The 10,666-nt window shown below is 41.3% G+C and overlaps 1 protein-coding gene across 1 annotated transcript in view; it reads left to right on the top strand.

Annotated features, from left to right (window-relative positions):
- Positions 1 to 315, top strand: part of LOC102875557 (peptidyl-prolyl cis-trans isomerase A-like) — a 2,716-nt gene extending 2,401 nt beyond the window's left edge. Inside the window, exon 5 of the mRNA XM_006892165.1 lies at positions 188 to 315. Coding sequence (XP_006892227.1) covers positions 188 to 315 — 128 coding nt within the window. The remainder of the gene's footprint in view (positions 1 to 187) is intronic.
- The last annotated feature ends 10,351 nt before the right edge of the window (positions 316 to 10,666 follow it).

Below are 10,666 nucleotides of genomic sequence, written 5' to 3'. Positions count from 1 at the left end.
GGTTGGATGGCAAGCATGTAGTCTTTGGCAAGGTGAAAGAAGGCATGAACATTGTGGAAGCCATGGAGCGCTTCGGGTCCAGGAATGGCAAGACCAGCAAGAAGATCACCATTGCTGACTGTGGACAACTCTAATTAAGATCTGTATTTCATGTTTTCTCTTAATCACTACATCATTCCTTCTATAGCTCCAGAAATCACCTTGCGACCCCCAGTGTGCTTGCAGTACCTTTTAATCTTTGTGCTCTTGCTACAGTTCTTTGGGTTCCATGCTTTATTTCTCTACAAGCTTAGCAGGATGCAGACAAATTTATGACTGAAATAAAAACTAGATAACACTATTGTCTGTTCTTATTTGGGTTAAAATGTTGGTACTGGTCTTTGGGCATAACATCCATACTATCTTGAATATTGAAGTACTTAATATGCTTACTAAATTCCATAGTAATTTCCTCCCTTTCTGACTTAGTATGATGAGAAGAGTTAATGTCACTGTATATATTCCTATACTGTATTTTGAGTATAATACTGATAAAGGCTGTAACTTTGAGAATGTATAGTTGGAAAATTGTCAGTTCATTTAACAATGTCTTAAAAATTTTAAAAGCTTGCTTTTGGGGAGGTGTAGTGTGTTTCTGCTGTTGGGCTGTGGGGAATCAGTAACCCACATTCCTGAACTATAGCTGTTTTCAATGTCAGAATGTACCTCACACAAATTGATCCTAAATAAAGTCTTCAGGACTAAAACACATTCCTACTGATTTGTAGGGCTCCCTGTAGAAGACATCTGGCTTTTCTTAAAAACCCAGATTAATGGAGAATTAAACCCTTTACTATAACAGTTTCATGTGAGTTCAGTTAAGCACATTGTGGCAAGTGGATAAGTCTTGATTTTCTTTTCTCAGCGTGATTTTGATCTTCAGAAAAAGATTGTAAGGGGTTTTTCCCCTATGAAATTGTAGGATGAATTTTAACCAACATTTGTTCACAATCAAGCCCTTGATTATAATTACCAGGGTTCCTTCCAACTTCAATCTGACATTCTTGAGTTTTTCAAAGGCACATACTAATGTGAACTTGACAGCCCAAGTATTGGAGTCTTGGCTCAGGCAGACCTTGGTTCAAAGTGTCATCCTTGATTGCTTAATATAAAAGAAAATATGCTCATTAGCATATGTTTAATAATTAAAATATAGGCTTTTAAAAGGTAGCAAAACATTTATAATGGGTTTTTTCTTTTAAATGGCAAGAATTTTTAATCCAGTTAATTTAAGCATCAAAGATTTGTTAATTTTGTTTAAAAGTACCTAAACAAGTGGATTCTACAATAGATTATAATAATAGCACAATGTACAGAAAACATTCTGGACCTGAATGAAATTTTTGTTCTAAAATAAAATTCCCTTGAAGGAATTGTCAGGGTTTATGGCTTTCACACAAATTAGTGAATTTTTTTTACACATTTATGGTAAATACTGTCTGTTGGGTTTGGGTTTTCTTAATTCAACACCACTATCTATCATTTACAGCAAGTAGTTTTTTGATATTCTGGTACTTTGGGGCCAATGATAGTAAAGCTGTTTATAAAAAGCTTAAAGACCAAAGTCCAGAATAAGAGCTGTATAGTTGGGTGGGGGTGGGGGGTGAGGAATTGTATAGCAATTTTTTTTCAAAGAAAAGTAAATGAGTGGGCAGGGAGGAAAAGGTGCAACTGCAACAATGGAAATCCATGTTCTCAATAGCCTTTACAGAAATCTAAAAATTTTACATGTTGTCAAGGCAACCAAATCAATGGGACAGCAACAGGTTTTCAGAAACTAAATCACATAGACCATCTTTCTCCTGTGTAGCAATGGATGAATTAAAGCCATAAGCCTTTGGGTTGGCAGTGCAGCTCCACCCAGATCCCTAATGAATGGGTGATACAGGCAGCAGAAATGACCATGATACTACTTCCATTAATACTAATTTGCAGTACTTTAATTCTGATGTGTGTTTTTGTAAGTCTCTTAAGTGAGCAGCCACAGTAAATGCTATTTCCCCCCCTTGAATATTAAATCTTGTTGCTTCCTGCATCATTGAAGATTTTGCCCATAGAATTTTTTTTAATTGAGATTTTATTGAATGTTTATAAATTGGATTTCCATTCATTCATGGTTGCACATATTCCTCCCTAACCCTCCGCTAGTTTGATTTTTGCTTTAAAAAGATAAATTGTTGCATAATTTCCTCCCTGCCCACCCCACACCCCTAGTTAGTTTTTCTCTTTGAAAAGTAAAAAAAAAAAAAACCCAAAACAAAACCCCCCCCCCCCATGTTATATAATATCCCTTCCCAGTCCATGTGACTGCAGTTTTCATTCTGGATTGTCATGACAATAATACCTAATCATAAATTCCTCCTAAACAGTGCTCTAATCTGTGTCAATGGAGTATACGTTATTTATCCCATCTTCGTTTCACCCCCAACTCCAATGTCAGTCCCACTTTACAACAGTGACACTATGCAGTATTTGTCCTTTTGTGACTGAGATACTTGTGCTTGGGTATAAAATTTAGATATAAGTCCCTTCTCTGGCATGTCGTTACTAAGTATTCCCCCCCCCCCCCAGTCTGTGGCTTCCCTTTATACCCTGTTGGAGAAGTTTATGGATGTGCATAGGGATTTGATTCTTAGAAGGTCCCATTCATCTCTTTTATCTTTTCCTGCTTGTAGATTTTTCATGATGCTTGGAAGACTGTTTATGTTGTCGATTAGGACTTCTAGAGTTCTTACAAGTTTTTCTTTAGTGAAGTGTATAGTCCTTAGTTTTAGTTCTAGGTTCATGATCCACTTTGAGTTTTTGTGTGAGGTGTGGATCATGCTTGAGTTTTCTACAGAAAAGTTCCAGTTTTGCCAGCACCATTTGTTATAAAGGCTGTCATTTCCCCATTTAACTGATTTTATCTCCTTGTCAAAAATCAGTTGAACATAGGTAGATGGGCTGATTTCTGGATTTGCAATTCCATTGATCTATGTGTCATTGTACCAGTACCAAGCTGTCTTGACCACCACAGCAGTGTAGTAGGATTTGAAACCAGGGAGTGATTGTTTCTCTTTTTAAGGAATGCTTTGCTTATTCAGGGCTTCTTTCCATTCCAAATGAAATTGGAGATTGCCTTTTCCATGTCGTTGAAGAGTGGAATTAGTATTTGTATTGGGATTGCATTAAATGTGTAGGTTGCCTTTGGTAGATTTGTAATTTTCACAATATTGAGTCTTCCTATCCATGAGCAAGGGATATTCTTCCACTTCTCCAGGTCTCTTTTTGTTTCTTGTAGTAATGTTTGGTAGTTTTCTTTGAATAGATCCTTTGTGTTTCTGGTTAAATTTATTCCCAAGTATTTAATCTTGTGTGTAACTATTGTGAAGGGTGTTGTTTAATTTTACCTCCTCGCCAATTTGGATATCTCATTCCTTTCCCTTCCATTATTGCTATTGCTAAGACTTGCAATACAATATTAAATAGGAGAGGTGATAGTGGGCATCCTTGCCTAGTTCGTGTTCTCAAGGGTAATACTTTTAATCTCTCTCCATTGAGAACAATGTTGGCTCTCAGGTTTGCATATATACTTTTTACTACGTTGAAGGAATTCCCCTCTAATCCTCTTATTGAGTGTTTTCATCAGAAAAGGGTGTTAGATTGTTCAAAGACACCCCCCCCCTTTTTGCATTAATTGATAGGGTCATATGGTTCTTGTACTTTTCTTTGTTTATATGATGAATTACATTTATTTTTTTATTTCTTATGTTGAACCGTCCTTGCATACCTGTTATGAACCCCACTTGGTCATGGTGAATTATTTTTTTTATGTATTGTTGGATTCTGTTGGCCGGGATTTTATTCAGGATTTTTGTATCTTTGTCATAAGAGTTACTGGCCAGTAGTTTTCTATTTTTGTGGTGTCTTTCCAGGCTTTTGTATCAAGGATATGTTTGCTTCCTAGAATGAGTCTGGGAGAATTCCGTCTTTTTCTATTTTCTGAAATAGTTTATGTAGAATTGGTGACAGTTCTTCTCTGGAAGTTTGATAACATTCACTTGGAAAACCATCTGGTCCAGGGCTTTTTTTTTTTTTGTCTAGAAGTTTTATTACCTTTTCAATGTCTTCTTTTGTAATGGGTCTGTTCAAGTATTCAATTTTGGTTGGTGTCAGGTAGGTTGCGAACTCCTAAGTATTTGTCCACTTCCTCTAGGTTTTCATATTTGTTTTAGTTTTTCATAATGTTCCAGTGTTAGCCTTTTAAATTTAGTTGGTGCTGTTGTGACATTTCCCATCTCGTCGTTTAAATCAGATTATTTGTGTCTTTTTTCTTTTGCTAGTTTTGCTCATGGCTTATTGATTTTATTGACCTTTTCAAAGAATCAACAAGTTTTGTTGATGGTTTCAATTGTTTTTCGGTTTTCTATTTCATTTATTTCTGTTCTAATTTTTATAATTTGAAATTTTTTAGAGGGTGTCTGGTTTCTTGCTTTTTTTCCCCACTTAACCCTAACCCTAACCCTTACCTTAACCCTAACTTTATCCCTAGTCCTAGCCCAAGCCCTAAACGTAACCCTAACCCTCAACCTACCCATAACCGTAACCCTAGCAATAACCCTATAACTAGACCTAGCTCTAGCCCTTGATATGTCCCTATCCCAAACATATCCCTAACCCTCTAACCCTAAACTGAGGCCTAGCCATAGCCCTAGCCCTAGTCCTTACTTTGACCCTAACACTAACTCTAAACCTAAAACTAACCCTAGCAATAGCCCTAGTCCTAGCTTTAGCCCTAGCCCTAACACTAACCCTCAATCGTACACAAAACCTGACTGACTGTAACCCTCACCTTCTAACCCTAACCCAAACCCTAGATCTAGCCCAAGCCCTAAACCTAACCCTAACTGTAGCCATAACCCTAACCCTAACTGTGAACCTAATTCTAACCCTAACCCTCTAACCCTAACCCCAACCCTTTAACCCTAACTCTAACCCTAATCCTAACCCTAGCCCTGGCTCTAAACCTAAAACTAACACTAAGCTTAACCCTAAACCAAACCCTAACCCTACCCTAATGTAAACCCTAGGGCTAGGGTTAGGGTTAGGGTTAGGGTTTAGGCCAAGGTTAAAGCAAGGTTTAGGGCTAGGGTTAAAGCAAGGTTTCGGGCTTGATTTAGGACTAGGGCTAGAGTTAGGGTTATAGCTAGGGCTAGGGTTAGGGTTAGGTCTAGGTTTAGGGCTAGGGCTACGGCTAGGTTTAGGATTAGGGCTAGGTTTAGGCCTGAGGTTAAATCAAGGTTTAGGGCTAGGGTTAAAGTAAGGGTTCTGGCTTGGGTTAGGACTAGGGCTAGGGTTTGGGTTATGGTTAGTGTTTGGTCTAACGTTAAAGCAAGGTTTAGGGCTAGGGTTAAAGCAAGGGTTTGGTCTTGGGTTACGACTAGGGCTAGAATTAGGGCTAGGGTTAGAGTTTGGGTTAGGGTTATGGCTAGGGTTTGGATTAAGGCTAGGGCTAGGGTTAGGCTTAGAGCTAGGGTTTGGATTAGGGTTAGGGCTACAGTTTGGGCTAAGGTTAAAGCAAGGTTTAGGGTTAGGGTTAAAAGCAAGGGATCAGATTTGGGTTAGGAGTAGGGTTAGGGTTTGGATTAGGGCTAGAAGTAGGGTTAGGGCACGGTTTAGGGCTAAATTTAAAACAAGGGTTAGGGCTTCGGTTAGGACTAGGGCTAGGTTTAGGGTTAGACCTAGGGTTAAGCTAAGGGCTCAGGTTAGGGTTAGGGTTAAGCTATGGACTAGGGTTATGGTTAGGGTTCAGATAGGGTTACGGTTATTGCTAGGGCTGGGGATAGTCTTAGGGTTAGGACTAGGGATTGGTCTATGTTTAAAGCAGGGTTTAGGCTATCGTTCAAGCAAGGGTTCAGCCTTGGAATAGGACTAGGTTTAGGGTTATGGTTTGAGTTAAGGTTAGGTTAGGGCTAGGGCTAGACCTAGATCTCCATCTAGGGTTAGGTTTACTGTTATGGTTAGGGCTACGTTAGGCCAGGGTTAGTGTTAAGGTTAGGGGTAGGGTTATGGCTAGGGTTAGGGCTAGTGCTAAACCTAGATCTCCATCTAGGGTTAGCTTTAGTGTTAGGGTTAGCGTTATGATTAGCTTTAGGACTAGGGTTAGGTTTAGGTTTATACCTAGGTTCTGTCTAGGTTTAGGGTTAGGGCTAGGGCTAGGGTTAGGGCTCGGGGGATGGTAGGTTTAGGGCTAGGGTTAAGGCTAGGGTTAGGGATAGTGCTAGGTCTAAGGCTATGCAATATAAGTTTATGGTTAGGGCTAGGGCTAGGGTTAAGTTTAGGGTTAGATTTGGGATTAGGGCTAGGATTAGGACTATTCTTAGGGCCAGGGCTAGACCTATGTCTCCATCTAGAGTTAGGATTAGTTTTAGGGTTAGGGCTAGGGCTAGGGCTAAATTTAGTCTTCATCTAGGTTTAAGATTAGCGTTAGGGTTAGTCTTAGTGTTTGGGCTAGGGTTAAGTCTAGTTAGGCCTGGGGCTTGACCTAGGTCTCCGTCACGGTTTAGTGTTAGGATTAGGGTTATGGCTAGGGTTAGGGATAGGGCTAGACCTAGGTCTCCATCTAGGGTTAGGGTTAGGGTTAAGGTTTGGGGTGAGGTTGGACTAGTGTTAGGGCTAGGGCTAGGCCCAGGGCTCCATCTAGTGTTAGGGTTAGGTCTAATGTTAGGGTTAGGTCTAGGGTTAGGGGTAGGGCTAGACTTAGGTCTCCGTCTAGGGTTAGGGTTCGGGTTAGTACAAGCCTTAAGGCTTGGGTTAGGGCAAGAGCTAGACCATCACCATCTAAGGGTTTGCGTTAAGGTTAGTGTTAGGGCTAAGGCTAGACCTGGGTCTCCATCTATGGTTTGGGTTAGGATTAGCACAGGGTTAGTGTTAGAGGTAGGGGTAGGGTTATGGCTGGGGTTAGGGCTAGGACTAGACCTAGGTCTATCTTTGGTTAGGGTAAGGGTTAGGGTTAGAGCTAGGGTTAGGGTTAGAGCTAGACCGAGATCTCTGTCTAAGGTTAGGGTTTGTGTTAAGGTTAGAGTTAGGGCTATGGTTAGGGCGAGGGCTAGAACTAGGTCTCCATTTAGGGTTAGGGTTAGGGTTAGGGTTAGGGCTATGGTTAGGCTCTTGCTAGACCTAGGTCTCCGTCTAGGGTTAGGGTTAGAGTAAGGTTAGGGTTAGTGTTACGGTTAGGGCTTGGGTTAGGGCAAAGTGTAGACCTAGATGTTCGTCTAGGCTTAGGGTTAGGGATAGATTAGGGCTAGGGCTAGCGCTAGTGTTAGGGTTATGGTTAGTACTAGGGTTAGAGCTAGTGTTAGGGCAAGAGCTAGACGTTCATCACCATCTAAGTTTAGGGTTTGCGTTAAGGTTAGGGTTAGGGCTAGGCCTAGACCTAGGTATTTGTCTAGGGTTATGTTTAGGGTCACGGTTAGGGGTAGGGTTAAGGGTAGGATTAGAGCTAGGGTAAGGCTAAAGCTAGACCTTCATCTAAGGTTATGGTTTGAGTTAAGGGTAGTGTTAAGGCTAGGGCTAGACCTAGATCTCCGTCTAAGGTTAGTTTTACTGTTATGGTTAGGGCTAGGTTTAGCGCTAGGGTTAGCCCTCAATCTCTGGCTAGGTTTAGGGTTAGTGTTAGTGTTAGTGTTAGGGTTAGGTTAGGGCTACGAATAGACATAGGACTCATTCTAGGGTTAGGTTTAGGTTTCGAGTTAGCCTTAGGGTAGCTTTAGGTTTAGGGCTAAGGATAGAGGTAGTTCTTGGTCTAGGGTTAGTGTTAGGGTTAGGGTTAGGGTTAGCTCTAGTGTTGTGGCTAAGGCTAGACCAAGGTCTCCATCTAGGGTTAGGGTGAGGTTTAGGGTTAGGGCATGTGTTAAGGCTAGGATTAGTCCTAGGTCTCCCTCTAGGGTTAGGGTTATGGTTAGGGCTTGTGTTATTGCTAGGGCCCCCCTAGGTCTCCGTCTCAGTTTAGGGTTAGGTTTAGTGTTAGGGTGAGGATAAGGGTGAGGGCTGGTGTTAGGGTTATGGGTAGGGCTAGACCTAGGTCTCCATCTAGGGTTACAGTTATGGTTATGGGTATGGGTATGGTCTATGGTTAGGGTTAGAGTTAGGGTTAGGGCTAGGTTTAGGTCTAGGGCTAGACCTAGGTCTCTGTCTAGAGTTAGGGTTAGGGTTAAGGTTTGGGTCAGAGTTAAGGCTAAGTTTCAGCACTTGCTAGACTTAGATATCAGTCTTAGGTTAGGGTTAGGGTTAGGTTTTGGAGTAGGGTTAGGGCTAGACCTATGTCTGCGTCTGGGGTTAGGGTTATAGTTAGGGTTAGGTTTAGGTTTAGGGCTAGTGTAAGGGCTATGGCTAGACCTAGGTCTCCATATAGGGTTAGGGTTAGGTTTAGAGTTAGGTATAGGGTTAAGGCTAGGGCTAGACCTAGGTCTCCATCTTGGGTTAGGATTAGGGTTAGGGTTAGGTTTATAGCTAGGGCTACACCTAGGTCTCCATCTACTGTTAGGGTTAAGGTAAGGGTTAAGGTTAGAGATATGGTTAGAGTTAAGTCTCCGTCTACAGTTAGGGTTGGGGATAGCGTTAGGGCTAAGTCTATACGTAGATCTAAGTCTAGAGTTAGGGGCAGAGTTAGGTTTAGGGCTATCATAAAGGCTAGAGTTAGGTCTATCGCTAGACCTAGGTCTCTGTCTTCTGTTAGGGTTAGGGTTAAGGTTAGGGTTAGGGCTAAGACTTGAATTAGGTCTCCGTCTCGAGTTAGGGTTAGGGTTAGGGCTAGGGTTAGGGTTGGGGTTAGTTTTAGGTCTAGGATAAGGGGTAGGGTTAGACCTAAGTCTATGTTTATGGTTAGGGTTAGGGCTAGAACTAGGTCTCCATCTAGAGTTAGACGTAGGGTTAGGGTTAGGGCTGGGGTTAGAGCTAGGTTTATGACTCAGGCTAGACATAGGTCTCCATCGAGGGTTAGGGTTAAGGTTAGGGTTAGGATTAGTGTTAGGATTAGGGTTAGGGTGAGGGTTTGGGTGAGATTCTTGGGATAAATTTCTAGGAACCAAGGAAGAAGCACTTCTGTAAATCCCGTGTGGTAGGAATATCACCGAAAATTCATATACAGCAGAACATCACTACCTTAAATCATTCATTGTTCAGCAAGACACAGATTACAGAGAAAGACATTTGCAACACCGTGTGTCATTCGAGGGCTTCAGTAAGTAAGGGGCTGTGCTTTGCGAACACAACGTTGTATAGGTGTTTATGTGCACTTTTATCCTGAATTGCTATGTTTCCTACAAGGAGACAACACAGATTACTGTAAATTCCGTGTGACACACACGAGAATTTTGGAGACAAATGCTTTCATTCCTTCTGAAAGTCATAGCGTATGTAACTCTCAGAGGTTCCATCTTTCCAGGCCTGCTTCTCAGTCAAATCCCGTGTAGTACGAATTTGCTGCTACATTTGATACCTTTAGTCGTAAACGGTACATCTTTTTTTTTTTTTTAATTTAGGTTGTTTATTTTTCATTTCAATGAACATCTACAGAGATTTTGGGATTCCATTCATTCATTGTTGCTCCCTTCTCCCCGCACAAACCCCTCCCCTCTCCCATTTGCTCCTCTCCTTGAAAAGCAAAAGAAAAACTCCCTCATTGGTACATCTTTTTGTGAAACACATTTAGTACAAAATGTGGGTGAGATTCTTGGGAAAAATTTCTAGGAACGAAGGAAGAAGCACTTGTGGAAATCCCATGTGGTACGAATATCACCGAAATGTCATATACAGCCGAACATCTCTACATTAAATCGTTCATTGTTCAGCAAGACAGAGATTACAGAGAAAGATATTTGCAACACAGTGTGTCATTTGAGGGCTACATTAAGTAAGGGGCTGCGCTTTGCGAACACAACGTTGCACAGGTGTTTACGTGCACTTTTATCCTGAATTGCTATGTTTCCTACAAGGAGACAACACAGATTACTGTAAATTCCGTGTGACACACACGAGAGTTTTGGAGACAAATGCTTTCATTCCTTCTGAAAGACATAGCGTATGTAACGCACAGAAGTTACATCTTTCCAGGCCTGCTTTTCAGTCAAATAACGTGTGGTACGAATTTCCTGCTACATTTGATACCTTTAGTAGTAAACGGTACATCTTTTTGTGCAACGCACTTAGTAGAAAATGTGGGTGAGATTCTTGGGGAAAATTTCTAGGAACAAGGAAGAAGCACTTGTGGAAATCCCGTGTGGTACGAATATCACCGAAATTTCATATACAGCAGAACATCACTACCTTAAATCATTCATTGTTCAGCAAGTCACAGATTACAGAGAAAGACATTTGCTAACACAACGTTGGATAGGTGTTTACGTGCACTTTTATGCTGAATTCCTATGTTTCCCCCAAGGAGACAGCACAGATTTCCGTAAATTCCGTGTGACACACAGGAGAGTTTTGGAGACAAATGCTTTCATTCCTTCTGAAAGTCATGTTGTTGTTGTTATGTGCCGTCGAGGTGCCTGCGACTCATAGCGACCCTATGTACAACAGCCCTAAACTCTGCTCTGTCCTGTGCCAATCGCACTGTCTCTGACACTCCCATCCCAATTATCCC

The sequence above is a fragment of the Elephantulus edwardii genome, unplaced genomic scaffold (genome assembly GCF_000299155.1).
Source record: "Elephantulus edwardii isolate Elephantulus edwardi_28Jun2011 unplaced genomic scaffold, EleEdw1.0 scaffold00111, whole genome shotgun sequence".
NCBI classification, from domain to species: Eukaryota; Metazoa; Chordata; class Mammalia; order Macroscelidea; family Macroscelididae; genus Elephantulus; species Elephantulus edwardii.
Note: the sequence above shows the minus strand (reverse complement) of the source record. Positions and strands in the feature narration are given on the sequence as shown.